This window comes from Metschnikowia bicuspidata, assembly GCF_001664035.1.
Source record: "Metschnikowia bicuspidata var. bicuspidata NRRL YB-4993 chromosome Unknown METBIscaffold_1, whole genome shotgun sequence".
Lineage (NCBI taxonomy): Eukaryota > Fungi > Ascomycota > Pichiomycetes > Serinales > Metschnikowiaceae > Metschnikowia > Metschnikowia bicuspidata.
In genome coordinates this window covers 1,839,986-1,867,637 of record NW_017387731.1, presented here as the reverse complement: position 1 = coordinate 1,867,637, position 27,652 = coordinate 1,839,986, and the positions used below count along the sequence as shown (strand labels likewise).

Here is a 27,652-nt window from a genome sequence, read left to right as displayed (position 1 = left end):
TTAGTGAGAAGAAAGTGGTAAGAAGTGATAATGATGGGTGATGAAGTGACAAGGAAGTTATAATAATGTTATCATGACGTGAGAAAGACGTGAGAGATCTGATGATAAAGTGAGAATGGAGTGAGTGGAGTGAGAAGAAAGTGCGAAGGAAGTGAGAGGAGTGAGAATGAACTGAGAATGAACTAAGGAAGTTATTATACAATGAAAATATAGTGACAATCAAGTGACAATAATAATTTAATAAGTGAGAACAGAGTCAGAAGAAAGTGGGAAGGAAATGAGTATACAGTAAAAATCAAGTGAGAATATAATTTTAATACGTGATAATAAAGTGTAAAAAAATGATAATGAAGTGGTAATGAAGTGACAAGGAAATTATAAGAATGCTATTATAAAGTGATGATGAAGTGACAAGTAGGTGATAATAAGGTTATAATGAAGTGTCAATCAGGTGAGAATACACTGAGATTAAAGTGAGAATAAAGTGAGAATACACTGCCAACACTGACAACACTGACAATACTGACAATACTGACAATACACTGACATAATGTGAGAATAAATTGAAATGACAGTGATTATACAGTGACAAGAAGTGAGAATATGTTAAACTCACAGTGATTATATAGTGACAAAAAGTGAGAATATGTTAAACTCACAGTGATTATACAGTGACAAAAAAGTGAAAATAAAGTGATACTGGAGTGAGATCACAGTGAGAATGAAGTGATACTGAGAGAATACAGTGAGATTACAGTGATATGTGATTATACACTGACAATACACTGACAAGACACTGACAAGACACTGACAAGACACTGACAAGACACTGAAAATAAAGTGACAATACACTAACAAGAAAGTGAGAATACAGTGGTTATACACTGAAAACAAAGTGAGAAGAAAGTGAAAATTAAGTGAGAATTAAGTGAGAATACACTGAGATATTAAAGTGATAATAAAGTGCGAATACACTGAGATTAAAGTGAGAATAAAATGAGAATACACTGTCAAGACACTGCCAACACTGACAACACTGACAAGATTCCGGCAATCTTTTCAAGATTCTGACAAGCCACTGATAATCCACTGACAACTTACCTTGAAATTACAGTGATGCACGGTGAGCGTACCAAGCGAGCAAACAATAGAAACTAGCTCATCTGCAGATGTATGTCAGCAGTGCGGGGAACATGGAACACGGCAATTAAAAAATAATAAAAAACATAAAGGGCAGGCTGGGGCTCACCACTCCCGCTCAGAATAATTTCCACTCTTCCTCCACGGTGTGCTGCTGGTGTGGACATTGATGGCCAAAAAAAAAAATAGATGGCCTCGCTTACCCTGCCGCGGCACCGGGCCGCACCCAGAATACCGGGCCGCACCCAGATTCTGGCCCCGCAGTCCAGGGCCATCGATAGCCAAACACCCACCAAGTCCGGACACAGGCCCTGTGATCTCGCATAAAAAAAAAATAACCGCCGCCCCAAACCCAGCATGTCTCTCTCCGCAGCATGTGATGACTTGCTCGCGCTGGGGCTCCTCCAGCACGAATACGGTATCCCCACACTATGGCCACGCACGGCCCCCGTGGTGCAGAAACCTGACCTTGAAGCGGAGTACTATGCCTTGAACCAGACGTTGGCCACACGCGTCAACAGGGTGGTTTTCTTGAACAAAATCGCAGAGCTACGCCAGGCAGACCCGCAGGCCGTCGGCGAAACGTATGCCGAGGCCTTCCGCTCGGGCGTGGTCGCCCACATGTCGTTTGCCGAAAAAGAGCGCCATTTGCAAGGCATGGCCGCGTTCAAAACGGCCGAGTTGACCGCTGGTTTCCTCGCCGCGGCGCTCCCGGTCCTCCGGTCCATATACCAGGATAACCTGGCGCTCACAGACGCCGAGTTCACCATCTTGAACAACCTCAAGAAACTCTACTCGCACTACAACGAGCACCCAGCCAACATCCAGCGGCTCTTGGCAGAGTACAACACGCAGAAAGCGGCTGTTGGCGCCGAGATCCGTGCCCACAGACAAATCCACGATTTCTTGGCCACAGACTTGACTCCCAATCTCGCGGAGCTCGAGGCGTTGAACAACGAGTACTTGGCCTTGCAAAACACCTACGACAACAAGCTCGGGGCACGAGAAACGGGCTCCCTGGACCCGCTGCTACAGAAACTCAAGCAGGCCTGTCTCACGCTCTCGCGGCGGTTGACCCGACTCGGCACTCTCTGTGAGTTCCTACCGAACTTGGTGCTCTGCCAGGCCTCCAACTGGTACGCAGACAAGGCGTTGTTGGCTGTGGTGCAAGAATGCCAGGACCTCGCCGAAACGCTCGCGGGCTTCCCGGACGCCAGAGAGCTCGGGCTGGCCGACGAGATCTTGAAGGTGGACTTTGCCGGGCTCGACTTGTAGGCCCGCATCCAGGGGAAATGGTCCATCGTTACTGGGCTGCGCCCGGGGCTATATACATTATTTACACCTGGAACATTCTCTTGTTGATGACGTCCCAGTTGATGTGGTCAAGCACCCTCTCCAAGTACTCGCGCTTGCCGGTGATTCCGTAGTCGGTGACGAACGCCACGTCCCAGAAGTTGATGGCCAACACGGGGAGCGTGAAGTCCAATTCGGCGTTGTCGCCCTTCTGCTTTATCTGCGTCAATTCCTCGAAACTTTGCGGGTCGATGTTGGCGTTCAAGTCGAGGCTCTGGTTCTTGCCGTGGTAGTATGGCGTGCCGTCGTTGTTGCACTTCAAGAGTCTGAACGACTTGTCGGGGTCCTCCACCAAGAAGACCCAGCCCTGGCCCTCCGCCGACTCGGCCAAGCGGATGATTTCTGTTTTGAGCGAGTCCAAGGACGAGCCCCCGGCGATTCTCTCGAGCAAAAACCGGGACGGTCTTGTGGAAGCCGCGTGCTCCTTGTCCGCGAGCTGCTCGAAGAACATGTGGTTGTTGTGGGCCTGCGACGCATAGTGGAAAATGTGCTGGTCCGTGGTTCTCTTTGCCGTCAGCAACAACAACTGGAACGCGGAGCGGCCCTCGTGCCTGGTTCCCACAGTATTCAATGTGAGGCTTGTCGTGAGCAATTTCTGGTAATCTGACCATGCGGTGGCATATCCTTCTGCCGAGTATAAACCTTGGATGCCGTTCTTGGCGAATGTCTCGTGGTTCTTCAACACGGGCACTTCGTGCAACATGCGCACCGCGGCCACGTGCTGGTTCTTGGAAATGCTCGCCGTGTGCCTGATAGCTCTGGAAAACATGCTTTCGTGTTTGCGGGTGTAGTTGGTGTGATCTACGGAAACAAGCCAGGCTTTTTTTTTTGTCTAACCTGGCGTTTTTTTCCAGTTGGTGCAGTGTGCACGGAGGCGATCGCGGAACCAGCTGCGAAAAACGGTGCCAGGAAGGCCAGGCTGCGAAAACATTGGGGACAGGCCCCAAACGTGGCGGCACGTTCGTGCTGGGGGGTTTGGGTGCCTGGCGCTTATCTTGCCGAAATCTAGCAAAATTCTTGCGTGGGACAAAAAACGTGGCATCGAGACTTGGGCTGGCCCCACTCTTTCTCAAGGCCTGAGTCCTTGTTAACTGGTCGGCCTCCACTGCTTCCTCTCCGGGTTCTTCCGTCCTGTGCCTCCTCTCCAGACTAAAGCCCTAACATGCTGGAACAGCATGTGCCGCAAAGCCAGGACGCTCATACGTTCTCCATGACTTCCACCTCGCGCAGCACAACGGGCGTGTTCTGCGAGACCCAGTTGGAGTCCCGAAGGAGCTTTTTCGGGTCGGTGCTTCGGCCGCTTACTTTGCCCAAGAGCTCGTCGTACAGCGCCTGCTGCGTCTTGTACTCCCGCAAGACAACGTTGGTCTCGAGGTCAATGTAGACACGCGTGTCGCGGATTCGAAACGCAACGTCGTCAACCCGCATGGAGAACCTGCAAAGCAAAAGCAAACACGAGTGCATGACCCTGATTTTCGTCGAGAGCATCGAGATGCCGTTGTCGCCCAACTCGTCCTCGAACAAAATGGACTCGTCGTAGAAAAGAATCGGGTCTGGCCGCACGAGTTTCTCTAGCGGGATGTCCTGGGCCGTCTTCGTGAAGGTGCAGCGCGACAACGTGCCCCTGTAATTGGTGGAGTACGTCCAGTCGTACGGCTTCACGGATTGCAATTCGGGCGACGGGCTGGGTGTTTCAGAGCCCATGGTTATCTGGGAGAAGGCAGCCGCGCCGCTCGATATGGTGGACCGTACCAGCTCGCTCGGCACAAAGGACCCGTCCGCGGTCGCTACGCTTCCAGTATCCGAGGTCTTGGCTTTGGGCCTGGTGCTGAGCCACTCCTTGTAATATGCCACCTTGAAATCCGCGGTGGGGGCAAGAGAGTCGAGTGCATCGAGAGTGTTGAAGTCGATCCGTGCGCCCGTCTTTTCGTTCACAAGCAACACGCGGTTGTTGCCAAAGATCATCTCGGGCAACGGGAAGTCGAACCGCGTGTCGTTCAAGTGGTCGAGCTCTTCCGACAGGCAGATCGGGCCCTTGCTGGTGTATATACTCCAGTCGTTCACCGTTATCGAAGGCTGCTCGCGAAGCGGCAAAGTGGCCTTGGGCGACGGGATGACTACTGTGCCACAGTGGGCACACCGTGGGTTTGTGCACGGTCCGGTGTGTGACGTTGCAGGCACTGAAACCTGCGCCGTTGTCCAAGAGCACGCATCCAGCGACCGGCCGGCCGCATGTGCGCCCAAGACATGGCCCCCAGCAGGCTCTGGTGCCCGGGCAAACGACATGGTGTTTTTGGGCAACCCTACCGCAGTTTCTGGCCGCTCCTTCGAGCCGTGTGGGCCGGTTTCGTGGGTCTTGGGCCGCGGAATGTTGAAAGGGGCGTTGCTCGAGCGGCCGGGGCCCGGGCCACGCGGGGACAAGTGTGCCATCTCCGCCAGGACCGGGGCCTTTGCCCCCGGCGCGGCCCCGCTGGTCTCCTGCCGCATGCGTTGGTGTATTGCCAGACTGGTTTGGTGCCGTTGTGGGTTGCGGGCCTGTAAATGCAAGTTCACCATTTCCCGGGCTACGTTGGCATTTGCCCCCGCAGATCTAAGCAGTGCGGACGTCCCAGTGGGCACTGGTTTTGTGAACTCTTGGTCGTCAGGCATTGTCGATGTTTCGTGGCGTGGAAAGAGGGAGAGACGAGCAAAATAACGCGCTGTTCTGGGGCCATGTAGCCGGGCGCCGCGTCAAGGCGCTGGCATAGAAAATGCGGAGTCGGCCGGGGCCAAGGTCTCAGAGCCGCGGCGGCGCGGGCCCCGTGGCCCTAGGGCCTAGTTTGTGCCGTGCGTGCGAGTTTCGGCCCGGACACCGCGGGAAGACATGATTCCGGGGCAGCGCCCTACGTAATATGACCGGGCAGGGCTCTACGTGATATGACCGGCGCATTTTGTAGGAAATCTATAAGAAAGTAAGGGCACTTCTAGGAATGCTCCTCGGGCACATAGCCTCAACGGACAGACAAAAAATAAATAGAAAAGCAGCGCATGGGGACGCCTCATGCTATCTGATTGGAAGCTCTCAGCACTGACCGCCTTCCGACCTCAAGCCTTCTCTCACAGCCAAGACGGAGTCTGCAATAACGGCATCCACTCCCGCTTTCATCTGGATCTTGCATGCCTCAGGATCATTGTTCTGCACTCCGTAGGTCACGCACACCAACCCAGAACTCTTCACCACCTGGGCCAACCGGGGGGTTTTCACTAAAGTTTCTGCGGCGCTGACGATCCCTAGCAAGTTCCACTTTTTGGCGAACCGGATCGCGTTCTGCAAAGAAGACGCTCTGATGTCTGCCATCACATTCGTGCCTGCCTCCGTCAAGTACAAGATCGGCATCGTAGGCTGCTTCAAAGACAACAACACGCAGATATCTGGATGGAACGACGAAAACAAGATGTCCCTGCCGGAAGTGTTTTCATCGTAGACAACCTTCAAGATTGTGTCCACGTAGAAGTTCATGTCGAATGCAAACTCGCCCATGCTCTCGTGCTGTGCCTCGTCAAGCATTGGGTATTTGAGTTCCATGTTGAAGCCAACATTCTTCGGCAACCTCTTGAAAAGCTCCTTCAACGTGACAAAGTTGGACGCAATGGACGACCCACGCGCATTTCCCTTGAACCCCTTTTCCTTCCAGGTCTTCGTGAGCTTCATTCTCCTGGCCATTTGGTCTCTAAATTCTTTGTCTAGCTCCTCTTCCTCAACGCTCGAAGTCATGTTTGGCGCTGACGGGTACGAAGACATCGACCGCGGACGGTTATACTTACCCAAAAGCTCATCATCTAAAGCAAAGTTTCTCGACACATTTCCGTTCAGCTTAGTTTTATCAAACGAAAACAACTTGGCCTTGCCATTGTCCTCGTGTTCACTGAAACCCAAGAACTGTTCTGCTGTCAACATGTGCATTGGAATATCCCCACCGCTCTCTGCAACCAAGAAATCGTGGTATATAACTGGCACGAAATCTTTGGTAAGCTGTACATCAAACTCCACATAACTGGCCCCGAGAGATGCAGCGGCGATGAATGACTCCACGGTGTTCTCGCCTAATTGCAAGGAGTTCTTGTTGTTGAAGTTCTTCCCCAATCCTCTGTGTCCAATAACTCTTGTGCTCACGAGCTGTTTCCAGTATGTGTCTGACCGGTTGATAGACATGTTTGGATGGATGAATGGCTGGATGCACATGAACTCGAACCTCACCTTACCCAAAATATCAAGAGTGTTGTGTTCCACAATCGGGACGGTGACATTATTGTTGAGAGTGCGCAAGTTCTGCCCCACGTTTGAATATGCGCTCTCAAGAAAAGCAACACCTCTTCCGAACACTTTAGGGCAATGGTTGTTCCTGGAAGTCAGAGGGTATTGGTATGTTGGCACAATGTCAAAAGTCATGTACACATCAGATATCTGCGTGTTATTCTTGAGCTTGAATATCAAAGGATCAGTGGCACTTCCGTGCTGGTCCTCCAACGGCAAGTCGACCAAAATAGAGTCCTCCACCACTGCTTTTGTGGTTTTGTTGTGGCAGGTTACAACAAGAGAGAGGGCAGTGTCCAATTCTGTGAAAAAACTCTGCGAAATCGAGATTTTGTTCAACTCCACTGCGCTCAGCTTGTCTCGGGTATCTGTTGTGCCAAGTGTGATCAAAATGAGCTGCTCGTCTTTCCCCAAAAATCTGTGACCAAACGACTTGATCGGTTTCATCTTCCGTCTGTTCAGCGGAGATCTGGAACGCGAAAGGTCTCTTGCAGAAGACATCGAGAGCGCTTCTTGTCCATCGTGTGGGGGAATGACATCGATAGAATTGCTCGAGCCATTATCTAATTGCTTGAACTGGCGGTAAACCTCGTTGACAGCCAATCTGTTCAGCTCAGGTAGCTTGTCTATGGATGAAGTTGACAAGAGGCTATCTTCGCCCACGGGGTTGATGAATGGGGAATTGGCAGCAGACACGCTCTTTGACAGCAGTGCATTGGGAACCCTCGGCTTGTTTTCCGAAGGGTCGTCGATATTGTAAAGTAGCAAGTTTGTGTCGGGCGGGGTCAACGCGTCAGCCACTGCCAAGTGACCTCTCAAAGAGGCGTGTTCCATTGGTAACCAGCCGGAATCGTCTGCCATGTGAAAAGCGGCTCCAAAGCCTTTCAACTCGTTGACCACATCCAAAAGACCCTCGGCGGCAGCAGCGAAAATGGGAGTCCAGCCAAAGACCAACTCGCCCAACTCGGTATTGGCACCGTGCTCTAGGAGATAGCGCACCAAGTCAAGGCAATTCATCTTGGACGCTATGTAGAGCGCAGTCTCGTTATTGCTCTCTGCGTCCGTGTAGTCAATGCTCACGACTTGTTCCGAAAGGAAATCCTTGACAATGTCAGCGCAACCTAGGCGGGTGGCCAACAAAAGCAAGTTGGGGCAGCTGAGCGGAACCTTCGTGAACGAGACGAGGTTGTGGCATGTTTTCGGGTGCTTGCCAATGATGGCCAAATGGAGGGGCGTGAGTCCCTCCTTGTCTCCCCACACACGAGCATCGTCAGTAGGGCTCTTCAAGTCTACCAATTCCCACTTCGAGAGACACTCGAGAATCACTTTACAGACATCCTTTGTGCCGTACTGCGCGGCGTAGTGGAGCGGCGTGCGGTGGTAGCTGTCTCTAGCGATAAGAAGCCGCTGGAGTTGCGGATGCTCCGCCAATTTGAGGAACACGTGCACCAAGCCATCGACACGCACCGGCGCAAGCAGGATGCCGTCGGGCCCGCTTTTGTTGCCGTAAAGCCTGCTCAAGTCGGAGGATTCCCCCGCAACCACCGGGCTCTGCTCTTTGCTGAGCTGTCTCTTTCCCAAAGAAACCACGTGCTGGTGGAAGAAGTTGCGGCCGCTGATCTCCTGCGGGTCCGCAAGGGCAGGCGACTCCAAGCCGTGCTGCTTGTGGAAGTCTAGAATGTACGCAAACAACATGTCGATGCAGTTGAACGAGCTCGAGAGAGTGGCCTTGTTCAACAACGAAAGCAAGAGCTTCAACAGAATCTGCTCCAGCGGCAACACGCGCAACTGCGCAATGCATAGCAGGCCATTGTCGCGCTTGATTCCCTCGTACAAGTCCAGCAAGGACTCCTTGTCGAACGAATACTTGCGGTTGTGGCCGATCCGGAGCACGTTCAAGTCCTCCACGGTCAGCTCCAAGTCAGAAACCGGCAGCGCCGACGCCAACTGCGCCTGCTGCTCGCCCAACTTGACCAAGATATCACTGATGGTCTCCAAGCCTGCAGAAAGGTCGATTCCGTTGGCAAAGGGCAAGGCATCCACGCGCGTGGAGAGATACGTGTCCTTGTTGTTGCAGGGCAAGTCGACGAGCGGCAAGTTGCGCAAGGTCTCGTCCGGGTGCTCGCTGCGCAACTGGTCGTTGGCCAACGTGGTGAGGTACGCGAGCTTCTTGTCGAGTTTCTTCAAGATTTTCACGAAGCCTTTGTGGTTCAACTCGCCGAACCACTTGAGGTTGCGGTACGCGGACCGCAACTCGAGCAAAATGGACACGATCTCGTCGAGCTCGTCCGTGGTGTCGGCAAGAAGCGAGATCTGGCCGTCCGCGTAGCCCAACACATGCACGATGCGATGGGACCGTCGGGTGTACTCGGCAAGTTTGCTGTTATAGAACTCGGAGACACGTTCGATGTCCCGGTCCAACTCGAAGAAAAACTGCGAGAGAGTCTGCGAAATGATTTCCGGGAGCTCGAGCGGCGTGAACGAGTGGTAGTTGTAGTGGCCGTCGATGGCCTTGATGGTTTTCTTCAAGTGCTTGTAGTTCATGTAGTACGTGGACCACTCCGGGATCTGGTGCGACGCAAACGTCTTGCCAAACTTCATGGTGTAGAGATATGCTGGCGGGCGTGTTTGCGGCGTTTGATTTCGGGGCGGTTTCTCCAGTTAGCTGGCTATACCTGCTGTGGGGCTTTAGTACAGAAGAGAAATCGTGGGTTCGAGTGCGCTTTGGGAGGTCCGCTATCAAACGTATCCAGGCGAGTGCGACAGCTGAGTGGTCCGTTTCTGGTGGTCCGGAAATACGTCTGGTAGCGCTCCTATTTTTTGCTTTCTGGGCGAAAAGGATAGGTTCTGGGGGGTCTTATAGTGGGGAGCCGTTTTTTTTTTTCTGGTTTTTTTTTTCTGTTCTTCTCGGATGCAATTTATTTTTTGATTCGTCTCTGATGCCCCGCTCAAGCTGCCTGTAGATTGCACCCTCCGATGGCATGCCGGTCAGGGCCATGCTTATCGGTTATGAGGGCGGAATGCGCCTTGACGTATAGTCTAATTGGGCACTACCCACGTGGACCACAAGTCGCCGGGATTTGATAAAAAAAACGGCATTTTGGCAAGGCCAAGGCGCTGTCCCAAAACGGTCGGAGCCTATGGCCTGGAGGTATCCAGAACAGGGTATTTGAAAAGAGAATGGTGGGCTTTTGGCAGTTGCGCTGCGGGGCCGGTGGCCAAAATAACGCGGCAATTTCAGTCCTGCTCACGGCGCCTCCACGTGGATCTCGTGGGCAGAACGCCGGATCTCACATCCCCGGCTATTTATTTAGAAAACTACATGCGGGATTTTTGTACATAAGCCACATCTTTTGCAGCGGGTAAAGTCAAACATGGACGGTGGCCTTTTCGCAAGCCAATAGCCGGGTCCATGAAGCGAGCCGTGTAATAGCACGGGCCTGCCTCTCAAGAAGTCGGTCGGCCCTAGGTGGCTTGTAGCGCAACTAATAATAAAACATTCAATGCGCTTCACATGTGCTGTTCGGTTTTCCGAAAACGTCCATCTTTGGGATGAGCGCTGGTATTTTTTTGTCGTCTCGTTGTATGATTTGTCCATGGCATAGGGGAATCGAAGTTTATGTCAAAAGTATTACATGATGAGACGCGGCTTCGGCCCGTCGCACTAACACTGGTGTCATATTGTTCTGCGGCTTCAAAAGCCCGACTCAGTCTACGCTGCTACAAGCGTCTTCCGCGGTTTCTTGCAAGTCTGCCGTTCGCTGCGTCTTGCAAGTTTGTATTTTTCTTTATAGTTTTTGTATTCGGGCTTGCGAGTGGCGGCGCACGTCGTCTCTCGTTAAATAGCTTCTATTACCTGGCCGGAATCACGGCTGACCGCCCTCGCAAGGCCCCGCTAGTGGCAAGACCAATGGGCCCAAACAGCAAAAAAACACCTGTACCATCACAACAACGTCTGGCCCATGGCACATCTGCCAATGGCGCATGCGGCGCTGACCGTGTCCAACACATGGCTGTCGTTCTCACCCAATTTCGGGTTGGTCTCCACGATGTCCAACGAGGCCAAGAGCCCGGTTTGCGCCACGTCCTCTGCTACAAACAAGCCCTCTCTCAAAGTCAAGCCCCCCTCCACTCTGGTCCCTGTAGCCGGGACGAAAGAAGGGTCGATGGCATCCACATCGTAGGACAAGTGGATGGGACAGTCGCGGTTGGGGTTGATTTTGTCCAACGCCATCTCAAGCACCTTGCCAATGCCGTATTTGTCAATGTGATACATGGAAAACGCGGGGATGTTGTGCTCCCTCAAAATCTGCTTTTCGCCCGCGTCAACGTCTCTCAACCCAATGTATGCGATCTTTCCGGGCTTCAACTTGGCCGGCACCCAGTCGAATTCGGGTGGGTACGAGCTCTTGTCGATTCCCATGATGAAGGACACGGGGCACCCGTGCAAGTTGCCCGAATCGGTCGTTTGCGGCGAGTTGATGTCTGCATGTGCATCGATCCACAACACACACGTCTCGGGGTCGTGTTCCAAGGCCGCAGCCACGGTGGCCGTGCCAATCAGGTGGTCTCCGCCAATCACAACGGGCAACTTGCCCTCGGTTCTGGCCCGGAGGCACGTGTCGAACATTTTCTTGTTGCACTCGCTGACTATGGCAGCGTTCTTAACGCCAAACAGGTCTCTGTCATCGGATTTCCTGGCCTCCAAGTCCGTGCCATCAAGGGGGTGCTCCACGGAGGTCTCCCAGCCCAACTCCTGGAGCTGCTGCTCGAAACCGGCGTTCAAAATATATTCTGGACCGAGCTCCACGCCGCCTTTAGGCTGGCCACCCGAGAAGGGCGCCGTGATGAGGCTTGCTTTTTTCAGGGGGTAGAACTTGTAGTGGGCGTCTGTACACGCGTTAGTACGGGCTGTTCTTTGCAGACCTTTTTGTGGTTGGTGGCGTTGGACAAATGGAGACATACCTGACATTGTGCGCAGTGAAAAATGGCTGTGAAGAGAGGGTATAGATTTGGTGTTTCCGGAAGCTTGGGGGAAGGAATGAAGAAGTCCACGGAGAAAGACGCAAGTATATGGAATAAATGCGATTGAAGATGTGGAAGAAAAATGTGGTGGAGATAAGAGTCCTAGAGGCGGCGGCCTGGGGCATCTTTATATCTCCACGGCTTTTGGAATCATCGGTGTCAACGCTCAGTTTTGGGTAGGCAACACCGACTGCGCGTCGTCGTTGCCTTCGCTTGGCGGCACGCGGGCCCTGGGGCGCCATACTATGACGGCACGGCTATGATGATTGATCGCTCGGCCCCAGAACAGAAACACCCGCACACCGCAGAGGGGTCTGCTCGACCAGCCGCACGCTAAAGGCAGGAGCAGGCGAGTACATGATACTGCGGGGCAAGCGGAGTCCGGGTTTCTTTTTTCGGTTGATATGTTCAAACCGTGATTGGCTTCCCGACAGGTTTTGTCAGGCGGGCTGTGACCAGGCCACAAGCTCTGATTGGAGTGGTGGCCCAAAAAGGCACCCTGAGGTTCCAGGTCCGGAAGACCGACATGTGTGCGCCACATACTAAGCATAATGATCAGAAATGTTCTTTATTTTGGGAGACTCAGCTAGTTGAAAAGTGCTGAGACATATGCATCTTGTATGACAGGTTCGAAAACCTTTCGGTCCTCGCCTGTCCTGGAATATCGAGTAGAAACACCCACTATTCCCCGGAGCATTTCTCTGCTGCCCGGAGCCCTGCCAAGTTTGCATTGTTACTCTAGAATTCGGGTTTTTGTTGCTATGGGGCAGGCTTTCATGGTGTTCTTGCAATATGCTTATTTCAGTAGTCCAACGCGAATGACGCGAACATTTAGAGTCGGATAGAAGGGCGGCCAGTGCCCAAAACGCCCATTCCCCTTTTTTTTTCGGAACTGACGAGTCCTATCACGGCCCGTGAATTTCTAGGCTTTCTTTTACGTTTGCCTCCATTGCTAGCAAACCATGCGATTATGTCTGGCGCCAGACGATCATCTGTGGCACTCAGACTTGCGCAGTGCGGCAGCTATAAGAGGCTTTTCAAAGCGTCATCGTATAAAAGGCGGGTCATCGTATACAAGGCGGGCCATTTGTATGAATGGATGAAGCTATCACATAAGTTGCAGGCCCGCAATGTAATGCAATACCGTGTCCTGTTGAACGACTTATAATACCATTCAACACCACCGGTGCAATACAATTACAGTTTTATCATGCACCGCCAGTCCTGTAAAACGCCATCACTCCATACAAGACCACCAATCTGAAATACCATCAATCCATGATGCCACCAATCTTAAATACCAATTCAAAATCCCACCAATTCAAAATCCCACCAATTTGAAATACCACCAACTCATAAAACCACTGCCCAAGTAAACCGAGCTCGGCGTGTATCTTTTTTTTTTTTGCAAAACCCCGCTCCATGCCACGATACGGTTCTTGCCCCCAACTGCCTGGCGCAGCTCTCAGAGTTTCGCCACCTCACAGTATGCGCACCGCAAACTCAGATGCAGAACGGGCCCTGGGATGCCCATGCTATAACACCAGCACAACTCTGAATCCATAACACCACTCCATCTGCCTAGTCATGGCCTTCCACACCAAGTCTTCTCTGGAATTTTCGGAGGACGAGAACTCCGATCTCAATTCGCCCATGTATCTTAACCATGATGACGGCATGGACCATACGGCTGATGACCTCGTCTTGAACTTCTCGGACTCGGACGACGACGTTCTTTCCAAGTCCCACAGTTCGGCCCACTTCTCGACCCACGAAGACCGATTCATCAAGGACCACGACTTGAAAGTTCGGGCGTTCCAGGCTCTCCAAGAACTGGATCATGAAATCCCTCGCAGCCCGAGCCAGACACTGATGAAAAGACGGCCTCTGATTATCGATTTGCCCCAGAAACCATACGGCTATCACCCCTTTCCGGCCACTGCGGCCCATAACAACAACCACACTCAGAGTCTGAAGAGCTCTGCCAACGCGCTTCCGGAAATGTACCCCTCGCTGGAGCTCATTGAATATTTCCGCAACGTCAAACAGTGCTTGAACTTGCGCCACAGCTACTTGGACAGGTCGATGCAGCGGGATGGCAACGTGAACCCAAAGAACCACCCGAACTGGAAGATATACCCGCCGCCGCCTCGCCCCACCTACAAACTGAAGAACAAGTTCAACCAGTTGCCGGGCGAGCATGTAGAGGAGGAGGCGTTTGATTTCTCCGAGGTCGAGATTCCACAAACAGACTTCCTGGCGTCCTACGAGTTGAAGCTCAACCTGGATGACGTGTACCAGGTCTACCACAAGGAAACGGGCGAGCCGTTGGGCGAAGTCACCACGTTGCATGATTACTACAACGACTTGAACAAGATTGTGCGCATTTCGCTGGACGGGCCCACCAAGTCGTTTGCGTTCAAACGGTTGCAGTACTTGGAAACCAAGTGGAACATGTACGCGTTGTTAAACGAGTTCGAGGAATCCAAGCAATCGAAGAAAAACCCCCACAGAGACTTTTACAATGTGCGTAAAGTCGACACCCACATCCACCATTCCGCGTGCATGAATCAAAAGCATCTCTTGCGCTTCATCAAGTACAAGTTGAAGACGACACCCGATGAACAGGTGATTTTCAGGGATGGCAAGTTGTTGACCTTGGCGCAGGTCTTTGAGTCCTTGAAACTCTCGGCGTACGAGTTGTCTATCGACACCTTGGACATGCACGCGCACACCGACACATTCCACCGCTTCGACAAATTCAACTTGAAATACAACCCGATCGGCGAGTCGCGCTTGCGTGAAATCTTCTTGAAGACCGACAATTTCATCAACGGTAAGTACTTGGCAGAAATCACCCAGCAGGTGTTCGAAGACCTTGAGAGTTCCAAGTACCAGATGACCGAGTTGCGTATTTCTGTATACGGCCGCTCTGAGGACGAGTGGAGTAAGTTGGCTTCGTGGATCGTCGACAACAAGTTGTTTAGTCATAACGTGCGGTGGTTGGTCCAGGTTCCCCGGTTGTATGACTTGTACAAAAGAAACGGCAATGTGCATAACTTCCAGCAAATCATGCACAATCTCTTCCACCCGCTTTATGAGGTCACGCTCAACCCAAAGTCGGATCCGAAATTGCATGTGTTCTTGCAGAGAGTGGTGGGATTTGATTCCGTGGACGACGAGTCAAAGCTGGAAAGACCGCTCAATGCCAAAAAAATGCCCGTGGCCTCTGAGTGGGATGTTCCCTTGAATCCGCCATACTCTTACTACTTGTACTATCTCCACTCGGACTTGATTGCGTTGAACCAGCTAAGGTCCACGCTCAATTTCAATACGTTTGTATTGAGACCGCACTGTGGAGAGGCAGGTGACCCCGAGCACTTGATTTCGGCGTTCCTTACATCGCACTCCATCTCGCACGGAATCATGTTGAGGAAACTCCCGTTCATCCAGTACTTGTACTACTTGGACCAAATCGGATTGGCAATGTCGCCGTTGTCGAACAACGCTTTATTCTTGACGTACGATAAAAATCCATTCCACAACTTTTTCAAGAAAGGATTGAATGTGTCATTATCCACAGATGACCCATTACAGTTTTCCTACACGAAGGAACCATTGATCGAAGAATACTCGGTGGCCGCGCAGATCTATAAGCTTTCTGGTGTTGACATGTGTGAGCTTGCAAAGAACTCCGTCCTTCAGTCTGGCTGGGAATGGGAAATTAAAAAACATTGGCTCGGCAAGAAATTCATGTTGCCCGGGGTCGAGGGCAATGACATTGAAAAAACAAACGTTCCTGACATGCGTGTGGGGTACAGGGACGAGACCTTGAAGAGCGAATTGGAATTGGTGGACTATTACACTCACATGGGCCAGGGAAAGCACTAGACTATCTGAACAACTTTCAGTTCATTTTAATGCAAATTATTGGTAGGTTAATGCCCTGCCGATCTCGCACTAGAACAGCCGCCAAAACTGTATATTCTTTCCTTTCACATACCGGATCTGGAAGTTACCTAGACAACCGCCAAATACAGACTAGCAAAAACATTGGAAGCGTCTTTTAGAATTAGTCGCGGTTTGTATCCTATTGAAATTGAGCTGTGCAGGAGACAATATTTAGGCCAGTGCTCTGCTTGACCGTAAGTTTCGAGAGGCTTGCACCCAACGAGGCACGTGACGTAATGTATTCCCAAATTGCAACCTGGAACCGAAACGTTATCGCATAGTGAGAAAAAATGCGCTTACACCTCTCAACTTTGAGTCCTTTTGTTTCTCGGAAGCAACCGTGTGTATTTTTTCGTTCATGATGATATGATGCGCTTCAAAGAAAAGCCAAAGCAAAAAGCCAAAGGAGTTTTGTACCGAAAGGCCCCAAATCAATATTCCCAATGACCGCACAAAACGTGGTGACATTGTCCCCGCCTCGGGACGCTAAAAGGGTCATCAATGCAGTGCTTACAATAGCCGGGTCCGACAGTTCGGGCGGGGCTGGAATCGAGGCTGATATCAAGACAATCACTGCGCATAAGACATATGCGTTGACATGTATCACAGCTCTCACGGCGCAGAATACGACCGGGGTCAAGGCCGTAGCAGAAACGTCGAAAGAGCATTTGCGCCAAATCTTGAAGGCCAACTTCGAAGACTTCGTAGATGGCTACGATGGCCCGCACCCATTGAAGGTTGTGAAAACAGGTATGCTTACTTCCAGTGCAGCCGAGGTGCTATCAGAACATCTCCCGTATTTGCATGACAACAATGTGCGCTTGGTAGTTGACCCAGTTATAGTGGCCACTTCTGGGCAAGTGCTTGCCGAAAACGACACAATGCAGCTAGTTTTGCGTGATATCATTCCATCGTCCTTGTTGTGCACTCCAAATTCTGATGAGGCCAAGTTCTTGTGGAAGGCCGTTGAGGGCCAGCTGGTGGACGAACACAGTTTCGACACCGTTGACAGTTTTGTTGCATTTGCCATTGCGCTTCAGAAGAAGTTGCACTGCGAAAACTTGCTCGTCAAGGGGGGGCACGTTCCTTTTTGTGATGGGAAGAGACAGCTGGGAAAGAGTGCTCTGTCTCTGCTGGACGAAGAAAACATGGAAATATGCGATATTCTCTATGAGAGCAAGACAGACACAGTGACGGTGTTCAAATCCTCGTACATTCAGACAAACAACAGTCACGGCACGGGCTGCACACTTGCCAGTGCAATCTCGGCAAACCTTGCCAACGGGAAGACGCTTGCACAGGCTGTGGCGCTTTCTATACACTACATCCATAAGGGTATGGTGACAGTGGAGGGAAAGTTGGGGCACTGCAACGGGCCATTGGATCATGCTGTCGAGCCTCCTTCAACTTTCCTCGGTGTCTCAAACGGTGAGGCCTGGGACGTGAGCGCAGAGCACGGCACGTTCTTCAACTACTTCAAAAGCCATCCGTTGGTCAGGGAAGGCTGGGAGAGGTACACGAAGCATCCGTTTCTCGAACTCGTTGCGACGAACAGCTTGCCTTTCGATGACTTCTTGTACTTCCTCAAGCAAGACTTCTACTACCTTGTGAACTATGCTCGAGTCCACGGCTACGCAGCGTCGGTGGCTCCAGATTGCGAGCAGATTGAGGCACAGACCAGAATCATCGCGAGTATCATGACCGAGATCGAGCGCCACAAGGACAAGCTCTCGAAGAAATACAACATCGACTACAACAACGCCGACTTGGACGCAGAGCTCCGGCCTGGCCCTGCGTGCGTCGCTTACTGCGACTACTTGACCAAAATAGCCCGTGACCAGGACTTCGCCGCCATTAAGGTTGCTGTGGCCCCGTGTTTACATGGATATGCTGAGGCGGGCTTACATGGCCTTGAGATCCGCAAGCACTTTGACGGACAACTCAACCAATTGGACAGCCAAGAGCAGAGCGATATATATTCCGCGTGGCTCGATGACTATGCGTCGGATTGGTACCGGGCTGCGCATGACGAGGGCATCCGGGTTTTGGACTCGCTTTTCCTGGGGCAGACTTTGAGCGAGCACCGCAAAGAAGAGCTCTGTACGATGTTCCGTGATGTGGTGGAGCTCGAAGTCGCTTTCTGGGACGAGGTTGTTGACAGAAGCAAGCAGAAATAGACCAAGAATACACAAAAGAGGATGTTTAGAGAATTGACAGAAAAGAATAGACAAGTAGTAGGCGGAAGGGTATTCATGAAAGGGTAAGGAGAGAGCACACAGAGAGTAGAGACGGGAGCAAGCAGAGTAAATAGACCAGGAATATAGATACACATAAGAGAGCGTTTAGAAATTTGACAGAAAAGAGTAGACAAGTAGTAGGCGGAAGAGCACTTCTGAAATGGATAGGAGAGCGCACGCATGCTAATAGCCCCAGGCTTTTAGCTGCGACGAGTCACGTGACGCCCGTGTTGCTTGTCGGACATGGCCGAGGCAATTGTTCTCCAGCAATATAAACGTGTGATTTTCCTAGATATTTAGGCTTTGGCTGGTGGTTTGCTCTTTGCTCTTTTCCATGCTCGTCCCTCATCAGAAAGGATGGACGTTTTGATTATTGCTGTGTGTTTTGGGTTCTGTAGAAGTGCGTGTGGAAGCAATAAGCAGGAGTAAATTGCAAAGCATTACTTTCGTACTTGTCACACAATGGCCAAACATCAATGATTTCAGACAAGAAATGAGAGAATGGAAACGGAAAGGCCAAAGCTAAATAAAAAATTGAAATAAGACAGCTTGAATCATCTTTTAGTCGGTTACTTCAAAGCAATCTTCCTAGCCCTGTGATCCACTGGCTCAGAAAAACAACCAGAGCCGTGCGCTCCGCGAGAGCTGGAGTTATTGACCCCATAAAGGCAGGGTGCACCCGAGGGAGCCGAATTCTCGCCGCATCCGTTTTCGCCTCTTATCAGTTTTATCCTTATCTTGCGTCCTCGCTCGCCGTCCCCTCTTTCTCTTTTCCTATTGTTTTGCTTATATATCCTGGAGGCCACGGTGCCCTGTACCATAGCCACCAAGCGAGAACGTCAAGGCTCGGTCCTGCATGGAGAACTGGCCAGCAACGGCCAGAAATACACCACGTCTCGGGCTTTCGCAGACCAAAAACCAGCAAGCCGGGCTCCTTGCAGCACAAAGACAGGGCCGCCGAGCTCTGCTGCCCAGAATCCCCGTTTTCCAGCACGATTGCCAGGGGTCAATTGACCTGATGTAGCGGTACTGCACACAGCGCACCCGGCGCCCGCGGTGGCCACCGCCCCAGGCGTCCAGATCTCGCATACTCGTCCCTCCGGACGTCCAAGCCCCAGCGAACACCGCCGAAAAGAGCCCAAAAAGCCAAAAAAAAGCCAAAAAAAAAAAGCCAGAAAAGCAAGAAAAGCCCAAAAAGCCAATCTAAATCTCCCCGATCTGAAACCCCAGCCATGTACAACCCGTACCAGCAGGGCGCTTACCCCAACCAGGGGTACCAGCAATATGGACAAGGGTACCCTGCGCAGCCGCAAGCGACCGGGTTTTACCCGGCGGCACAAAACCAGGGCTTCCCACAGCCGCCGCAACCGGGATTGTTCCAGGGCCAGCAGACCGGCTACCAGCAGCAGTTCCAGCCGCAGCAATCGCAGCAGACCCCGCCCGGCTTCCAGCAGCCGCAGCAGACCGGCTTTGGGTTCCAGAACCTCGCGCCAGGCGGCCCCCAGGCAAGCGGGTACGCGGCACAGCAGCAGGCGCCGCTCGCGGCGCAAAAGACCGGCTTTTCCGCGGCGCTCCCCGGCGTGCAGCAGAACCAGGACGTGCACATCCCGAACATCCGGCTCTCGTTCATTTCCGCGGCGGACCAGGTCAAGTTCGAGCACTTGTTCCGCACGGCGGTGGCCGCGGGCGAAAACGCCGTGTCGGGCGACGCGGCACGTGACATCTTGTTGCGGTCCGGGCTCAGCCCGGTCACGTTGGCCGAGGTCTGGGCGTTGGCCGACACCAACAAGCTGGGCTCGCTCTTGTTCCCGGAGTTTGCCTTGGCCTTGCACCTCTGCAACTCCGCGTTGCAGGGCGAGCGCTTGCCCGCGGCCTTGCCCGAGAAGTGGGCCAACGAGGTGCAGAGCTTCGTCGACGCAATCTCGTTTTCCGTGCCGGAGGACCCCAGCAAGGTGCTTGCCAACACCCCGTTCTCGTCTTTCGCGCCCCTGGCCAGCGACTGGCTCGCGCAGCCGGCCGCGCCTGCCCAGGCCTCGTTCTCCCAGCCGGCCGCGGGGCCCCACAGCATGAACGCCTTGTCCTCGCAGAGAACGGGCGGCGGCACGTTGGTCCCCTTGCAGCCCCAGCAGACCTCGGGCTTTGTGCCTGCGTCGCATCCTGTGCAGCCGCAGCGCACGGGGCCCTTGGCTCCGCAGCTCACTGGCTTCTTGCAGCAGCCTCAATTGACTGCTCAGCGGACGGGGACCATTCCTCCCACAAGCTTCCAGGCGCAGGCCACGGGCGGATTCCAGGCACAGGCCACGGGTGGGTTCCAGCCGCAAGCAACCGGAGGGCTCCAGCCCCAGACCAGCTTCCAAAACCAGCAAACTGGCGGCTTCCAACCTCAACAGACTGGGCTCCAGCCCCAATTGACTGGCTTCCAACCTCAACAGACCGGGCTCCAGCCCCAGGCCACGGGCTTGCCCTTGCAGGCGCAGCCAACAGGGAGGCCCGGCGAGTGGGGTTTTGTCCACACTCCCACAGGCGGAATTCCAGGGTTGAGCGCCATGCAGCAGCACTTCTTGCCGTCCGCTCAGCTCCCCTCAAACAACCTCCAGGACGCCATGGGGGGCTCGTTGAAGAACAATGTCACCTGGGCCATCACCAAGCAAGAGAAGCTGATCTACGATGGGGTCTTTGCTGCCTGGGACAAGTTTAGAAAGGGGTACATTGACGGGGATGTGGCAATCTCCATCTTCGGCAAGTCTGGCTTGGGCAGACCCGACCTCGAGACCATCTGGAACTTGTGCGACTCCAACAACAGAGGGAAATTGAACAAGGACGAGTTTGCCGTGGCCATGCATCTTGTCTACCGTAGATTGAACGGGCTCGAGATCCCATTAAGACTTCCTCCTGAATTAGTACCTCCCTCCTCCAAGTTGCTCCAGGACTCCGTGGAGTCCATGAAATCGTCGTTGAAAGGTGGCTCGGCGGCGAGGAAGGCCCCCGCTCAAGCGAAACCCCCCTCAAGTGCCACGCGGTTCAAGAACGACGACGACAATGTTTCTTACACTTCCAGCTCACGCCACAGAAGCAGAAACCCGACTGAGAAAACAACAAGTAGTGTGAAGTCTTCGTCATCGAAAGACTTGACTATCGAAGATCTCAAAAAATTGATTCGCGAGAAGAAGATCCTATTAGACGCTGCTGATTCCGAAGATCAGCATAACTCTATTGCTGCAAGGAGAGTTGAAGAGAGCAATGCTAGGGATATCGAGAGAACAAAAGCCCAATTGAGAGACGTTCAGTCCCAGTTGAATGCCTTATCAGCTGGAGGAACTGAAGCCGAAAAAGCAGATCTTTTCACAACCTTAAACCACCTCACCAAAGATACTGTTCCAAATTTGATCTCGAGGATTTTCCAAGTTACCTCGGAAATCTCCAAAGCCAAGTCCGAGTTAGCAAAGGCGAGTCTCAAGAAAAAATACCCCGACTGGAATCCAGAGAATTCTGATTCGGGCATAGAAGCAACTGGTCCCAATGGAGAGATTACTGAGAGTGACAGGCGTAAGTTCAAGTCAAAGCAGCTTTTGAGACAAAGAATGGCGGCTCTTACTGGGAAACCATATTCTGAAGACTCGAATTCTGATGCAGAAATGCAATGGAAACAAATGTCAGAAACTGCGGACAAGGAGAGGGAGGCTCAATCTGCCATGATTAAAGATATTGAAACAAGTATCAAGGACTTGGAGGAAGGCGCTGCAATTCATTTGGAGGTTTCTGAGAAATCTTCTTTGGGATCTAACAAATGGGAGAACGGAGAAGGCGTATCGTCAACCTTGAGAAATTTCATCAACGAATTGAAGAATTTCTCAAAGCCTCAACCGAAAGCATTGCAAAATAATGCCAATGAATCTTACCAAAACTCAAGAATTCTGACTCCCGCACAGCAAGCTCCAAAGGAAAATAAGCCAGCGTACAGCACACCGGAGGAAAGAGCTGCCTACATAAAACTGCAGGCCGAAAAGAGAATGAATGACCGATTGGCGAAATTGGGAATTTCTAGAAACAGAAATTCTAGTTTTGGGGCACAAAACAACACTAGTCAACCCAGCATTTCACAGAAACCCGAAGAAAAGCTTCCAGAGCAAGCAGCACCAACACAAGAAGCCAAGAAGGTCGTCAGTCTGACAAATGTGGGCGCATCAGAACAAGCACCGGGGAATCCGAGTGAAAAAAAATCAATGAAGTCTGAAGATATTGAAAGTAGTGACGACGAAGCGGATGAAGAATATGAGGCCCTCTTGAGGCAAAAGAAGGAAATGGAGAGAAAAAGAAGAGAAAAAGAACTCAAGAAACAAGAGAAGGAGGCGAGATTGGCAAAACTAAAGAAGGAGATGGAGCTCATGGAACGTCAAGACGATGACTGGAGTGACAATGACATCGAAAGCCAGCCAAAAGTTCCTCTGTACAATCCGAGCAACGTACCTTTGGACAAGCCAGATACTGCGAAGGCAACCGCTATTCCAAGAGAGACATCTGATGTCCCCTCAAATGCTACGTCGATCGAGAAGCCTGAGACGAAGCTTGACATTGAACCTGATGCAAAAAGTGAGCCAGCTGATCAGATCCCGAAACCATCCAACAACGAAGCCAAACAGCCACATAAGAGCAATCCTTTCTCTCGTTTTGGTACGAATACTGGCTCGTCTTCTACATCGAATGCGCCATCATCGAGCACTAATCCTTTTTTCAAACCCAATCAAGTCGATAAACCTCTTGACCAAAAGAAATTAGATGCACAAAGAGCATCTCAGAGGGGGTTGGATAACGACGATTGGAGCGACGATGATCAAAAGAGTTCAGATGAAGAGGGTCCAAACAGAGCGGGCGCAGCAAAGTTGGCCAGCTTGCTTTTCGGCGGAATGCCTCAACCAGTATCAAAAGACCCAACTGGAAGCTATCAGACGAAGGCTACATCACAAACTCTGGATCCTGTGAATCAACATGAAACAGAACAAGAGGAAAAGTCCCTGGAGCCTGAATCAGATGACGAATTTGCCACCCCGTCTCCAGAATCGGCCCCAGCACAGTCACCAAACATTTCCCCAGCTCAAGAGCTACCAGCGGCTATTCCTAGTCAAGCTCCTCCTATTCCAACTGATGTCCCTCCTATCCCTTCAACTGCGCCCCCCGTGCCAACTGAGGCGCCACCTAGAATGGAAGTGGCCCCTTCACCTAACCACGGCGGACCCGAATCATCAGTCCCACCATTAAATGTACCACCTCCACCACCACCTCCAGGACCACCGCCACCGGGGCCACCTCCCCCACCATCATTTGTACCACCGAGCGGAGGTGAGTCGCTCCCCAAACCTAGCGGTCCACTGGATATTGGAGCTTTGCTTGGTCAAATACAAGGAGGCAAGTCTTTGAAGAAAGTGAGTGAAAATGAGAAGCATATTGCTGATGCAGCAGTTGTTGGAAGGGTGTTGTAGCCCTAAATGACATTGTAGTTCAATTTATAATAATTCATAGTATCTTCATTAATAATGTCTAGCTAAATATTTACAGTGTTGTAGTGCAGACCAGCTGAAATCAGATTAAACATCATGGATAACCTCAGTCTCTGAATGGTTGGGTGCGATAAAGACTTTTTTGTCTTTCAACGATATGTTGACATGTTCGCCTTCTCTAACTTGTCCCTTGATCAAAAGCATTGCGAGTGGGTTTAATACTTCTTTTTGCAAAGTTCTGTTGAGAGGCCTGGCACCGTAGACGGGATCATATCCTTTGTCAGCCAAGTAGGCCTTAACTTCATCTGTGAGCGATAAAGAGATGCGCTTGTCACCGAGTCTTTCTTGAATTTCTTCCAACCTGATATCGAGAATATTTCTCAATGAAGACTTAGACAACCTGTTAAACACCAAGACGTCGTCAAGACGATTCAAGAACTCTGGCGGATAGTAATGACGCAAATTCTCAGTTATTTCTTTCTTGACGGAGTCTTTGATAGCGCCTTCATCATTAGCGTCTTTATCGGCCAATAAAATTTCTTGCCCAATATTTGACGTCATAACGATGATTGTGTTTCTAAAGTCAATGTGTTTTCCATGAGAGTCTGTCAAAGAGCCCTCGTCGAGAACTTGCAACAAAAGTTTCGAAACGTCCTTGTGCGCCTTCTCGAACTCATCGAATAAAATAACAGCGTATGGTTTCCTTCTCACTGCTTCAGTCAATTCGCCACTGTCTTCATAGCCAACATAGCCTGGAGGAGATCCAATCATACGCGAAACGGAGTGTTTTTCTTGGAACTCCGACATGTCGAACCGAATTACAGACGACTTATCGTTGAACAAAAACTCGGCCAATTGTTTGGTAAGCTCGGTTTTTCCTGTTCCAGTGGGCCCAAGAAACATGAAAGATGCTATGGGCCGCTTGTCACTCGTGAGCCCGGCTCTTTGCAAACGCACAGCATCTGAAACAGCGTGGATAGCCTCATCTTGACCTACCACATGCTGCTTCAAAATAATTTCCATGTCCAATAACTTGTCCTTCTCTCCTTTCATGAGGTTGTTAAGGGGAATACCTGTCATTTTTGAGATCACACCCGCAATGTCATCTGATGTCACAGAATCGTGGAGGAGAGACGACGATTTCATGTTGTCTTCAGTCTCGGTAAATTCCCTGACTTGTTTCTCGAGAAGCGGGATCGTAGAATACTGCAATTCTGAAGCCTTGCCGTAGTTACCAGTTCTCTGTGCGTGGTCCAAATCAAAACGAGCCTGCTCCAAGTCGCTTTTCGCGTCTTTGATCTTATCAATAACCTTCTTTTCCGCCTCCCATTGTTCGGTCAAGATTTTCAATTCAGCTTCTTTCACCGCGAGTTCCTCTTCTAACTTCTTCGTACGGTCTTCAGACATCTTGTCTTCTTCCTTTCTGAGGGACTCCAACTCAATGTGAATCGTCATGATCAGCCGGTCCAACTGGGCAATTGCATCGGGTTTGGACTCATGCTGCAACCGCAAAGTCGAGCATGCCTCGTCAACCAAGTCAATTGCTTTGTCAGGCAAAAAGCGATCAGTTATATACCGATTGGAATAGAGTGCCGCAGTGACCAAAGCGCTATCAGCCACACGTACTCCATGGTGAACTTCGTATTTCTCCTTGAGTCCTCTCAAAATCGAGATGGTATCCTGTACCGTGGGCTCGTGAACAGACACGGGCGAGAATCTTCTCGCTAACGCAGCATCCTTTTCCACATATTTGCGGTATTCCTCAGTTGTCGTAGCACCACAAAGTGAGAGTTTACCCCTTGCCAACGCTGGTTTAAGCAAGTTGGATGCGTCGATAGAGCCCTCTGCTTTACCAAGTCCCATGAGCAAATGCAACTCATCCACGAAAAGAATAACAGAGCCTTTCTTCTCCTCCACTTCGCTAAGAATCTTTTTGAGTTTCTCCTCAAAATCACCGCGGAACTTAGCACCGGAGATGATTCCGGCTAAATCCAACGTAATGATCTTCTTCTCCTTCATGGATTCAGGTACCTCGCCTTTCAAAATCCGCTGGGCAAGACCTTCCATGATTGCCGTTTTTCCCGTACCTGCGCTTCCAATGAGAACAGGGTTGTTCTTTGTCCGGCGTGACAAGATTTGAATCGTTCTGCGAATCTCCTCATCTCGTCCAATAACAGGGTCAAGTTTACCATCCTTTGCCAATTGCGTCAAGTCTGAGCCGTACTTCTCTAATGCTGGCACGTTATCGTCATCCTTTTTCTGGAATTGGAGATGCTTGCGTGCACTTTGATGAAACAGTCTCACCAGGGACAACGCAGGGCTAGCTATGTTAAGCGAGGTTTTTCCAAAAGTGTAGATTCTGGGGGAACTTGAGGATACCTGACTATACAACGTGGGGCTTTGATGTGCGTGCGGAAGTAACACCGCAGGCGCAAGGCCAAGATTTGTGGACTCTGCCTTGTGCGCGAGTCTGGATAAATTTTTATGTAGATTTGAGGATCTCAACATTTTTTGAAATAATTGTTCTGAACTTCTCAGATTCTAGATATCGTTCTTCAGGACTCAAGAGGATCTGTGAGATAATATATATTGCGCGAGACATTCTAGGGTCACATGACTAGAAGGTGCTGGAAAGTGCGAGAACCCCAGGTCCAATTAGCTATTTTAGAAGGCAGAAGAAGCAATTATAAGCGGAGAGAACTCAAAAAAAACTTCTGAAGAAACTGGTGTGTATAGGATCCGGCATTATCGACAGGGTTTTGTTTTTTGAGATATCATCCTGCGTTATATTTTTGCAGCAGCGGAAAGGACCCTCAAGATTTCTCTCTGGGTGAGCATTTTAAACTCTGTTTTTCGCCTTTCTGGGGCAAGTGAAAAAGCCCAACAAACTCTAAGAAGACGTGCATGTAGAACACAAGTCCCCAGAACCTTCTTGTAATTTTTTTTGCTGGGAATATATAAATGCCTTATTCGAAGAACCGATGTCGCCAGGTACATTACTTGGAATTGGCACTAGGAGGAACTCCTCCCCGTGACCCCGACGCGGTTTAATGCGGCGTAAGGTTTCTCCAGATGCATTCTGCATGTAACGTTTATAGATCGGATGATTCATGTTTTGCAATTTCTCTCTCGGAATTTGCGGAACGAGGGGAATGCAGTGATACAAACTGGAAATAATTTCACGTTATGGAACACATAGTGCGCTACTTCTGTTCTTGTTTTTAATAGATGAAAATATTCTGACACTTTGCTACGTTATTTGATTTTCTATTCGCCTCCCGAATTCCGCTGTCATTTTTGGAGGAGGAGTTCCGCCCAGACTGAGTTTGACCAGGGCATTTGCTTCCATTTCAGAAGAAGTTCGGTACTTTGAAAGTTCAGCCAACTTCCTGAAAATCCCTTCACATATGAAGCTTGGGCGCTTTTGCTCCGAAAGAAATGTGCAGGTAAAGCAAGTGACGACAGCTCATACGAAGTGCCTTGGTTTTGTAGCACGTCTAATTCAAGACTAAATTGAAACTTATGAGAAGGATTGTTCTGAAAATAACTTCTGGTGCATTTCTTGGCTCACTTCGCTTCCAAGTAAGGAACCCAATATCTTGTTTTATTGAATGCTCAGAGTCCAATTAAAAATCTCCTCAAATCAATTTTCTGGGGGATGCTGTATTGAGACAGCTTTGCCGAAATCCCGAGTGCTCTTCAGTGGGTATGTGGTCAAATGACCACATCACCCTGGCTTACTGACTCCAGAATGCTACACAGGAATGTTTGTAATTGGCAAAGCATTTCTTGCGCATAGTTTGTTTGGTTAGTCGTGGTCAAAAATGGTGAGGCGTTCTGAAATCTCAGGAGTCCGAACTCCAAGACAAAGCACATATTCTCGTCTTGAGTCCGATGAGTTAGTTAGTGGTTTCCTTAAGAAACTGGTTTCTCGGAAGGTGTTCTTGACTTTAACCAGAATGTAAAAACATATATGTAGCGACAAATGGATGGATGACTTTTTTTCCATGATTTATTTAAGGGAGGAACAAAATCATACAATTGTATAAAAAACTTTGAAGCAGCTCTTAGTTACGTACCTAGTGTCTGGAAGAGTCCCATTGCCTTCTGATATTCACAGATGATTTTTTTTTTTGGTATTTTTTTTTTTTTTTTGG

The 27,652-nt window shown here is 50.7% G+C and overlaps 9 protein-coding genes across 9 annotated transcripts; 4 read left to right on the top strand and 5 right to left on the bottom strand.

Annotated features, from left to right (window-relative positions):
* Positions 1-1,079: 1,079 nt before the first annotated feature.
* METBIDRAFT_102825 (uncharacterized protein) lies at positions 1,080-2,446 on the top strand. The gene has a single exon (XM_018853729.1). It carries the CDS (start codon positions 1,498-1,500, stop codon positions 2,413-2,415), a length of 918 nt encoding a protein of 305 aa, XP_018713735.1. The 5' UTR covers positions 1,080-1,497; the 3' UTR covers positions 2,416-2,446.
* On the bottom strand, positions 2,446-3,476 carry METBIDRAFT_102810 (mitochondrial 37S ribosomal protein mS42). The gene has a single exon (XM_018853728.1). The coding sequence runs from the start codon at positions 3,260-3,262 to the stop codon at positions 2,477-2,479; it is 786 nt and encodes a 261-aa protein (XP_018713734.1). The 5' UTR covers positions 3,263-3,476; the 3' UTR covers positions 2,446-2,476.
* Positions 3,477-3,699: 223 nt separating this feature from the next.
* On the bottom strand, positions 3,700-4,689 carry TIP41 (Tip41p; the record flags this gene model as incomplete). Its single annotated transcript, XM_018854614.1, has 2 exons — positions 3,700-4,203; positions 4,261-4,689. Coding segments are annotated over 2 exons (933 nt in total), but the record flags the coding sequence as incomplete, so codon positions are not given.
* Positions 4,690-5,367: 678 nt separating this feature from the next.
* GDE1 (glycerophosphocholine phosphodiesterase) lies at positions 5,368-9,649 on the bottom strand. Its single transcript, XM_018855477.1, has one exon. The coding sequence runs from the start codon at positions 9,386-9,388 to the stop codon at positions 5,555-5,557; it is 3,834 nt and encodes a 1,277-aa protein (XP_018713732.1). The 5' UTR covers positions 9,389-9,649; the 3' UTR covers positions 5,368-5,554.
* A 1,081-nt stretch (positions 9,650-10,730) lies between these two features.
* On the bottom strand, positions 10,731-11,759 carry CAR1 (arginase; the record flags this gene model as incomplete). Its single annotated transcript, XM_018858507.1, has 2 exons — positions 10,731-11,677; positions 11,753-11,759. The coding sequence occupies 2 exons, from the start codon at positions 11,757-11,759 to the stop codon at positions 10,731-10,733; spliced, it is 954 nt and encodes a 317-aa protein (XP_018713731.1).
* A 1,730-nt stretch (positions 11,760-13,489) lies between these two features.
* METBIDRAFT_37872 (AMP deaminase) lies at positions 13,490-15,703 on the top strand (the record flags this gene model as incomplete). Its single annotated transcript, XM_018856924.1, has 1 exon — positions 13,490-15,703. The coding sequence occupies one exon, from the start codon at positions 13,490-13,492 to the stop codon at positions 15,701-15,703; it is 2,214 nt and encodes a 737-aa protein (XP_018713730.1).
* Positions 15,704-15,955: 252 nt separating this feature from the next.
* Positions 15,956-18,398, top strand: THI20 (trifunctional hydroxymethylpyrimidine kinase/phosphomethylpyrimidine kinase/thiaminase). Its single transcript, XM_018853727.1, has one exon. The coding sequence runs from the start codon at positions 16,207-16,209 to the stop codon at positions 17,938-17,940; it is 1,734 nt and encodes a 577-aa protein (XP_018713729.1). The 5' UTR covers positions 15,956-16,206; the 3' UTR covers positions 17,941-18,398.
* A 743-nt stretch (positions 18,399-19,141) lies between these two features.
* On the top strand, positions 19,142-23,559 carry PAN1 (Pan1p). The gene is made up of 2 exons (XM_018858335.1): positions 19,142-22,463; positions 22,515-23,559. The coding sequence occupies exons 1-2, from the start codon at positions 19,233-19,235 to the stop codon at positions 23,475-23,477; spliced, it is 4,194 nt and encodes a 1,397-aa protein (XP_018713728.1). The 5' UTR covers positions 19,142-19,232; the 3' UTR covers positions 23,478-23,559.
* A 23-nt stretch (positions 23,560-23,582) lies between these two features.
* Positions 23,583-26,334, bottom strand: HSP78 (chaperone ATPase; the record flags this gene model as incomplete). The annotated part of the gene is made up of 2 exons (XM_018859249.1): positions 25,960-26,334; positions 23,583-25,893 (listed from the first exon to the last, which is right to left on the bottom strand). Exons 1-2 carry the CDS (start codon positions 26,001-26,003, stop codon positions 23,583-23,585), a joined length of 2,355 nt encoding a protein of 784 aa, XP_018713727.1. The 5' UTR covers positions 26,004-26,334.
* Between the last annotated feature and the right edge of the window lie 1,318 nt (positions 26,335-27,652).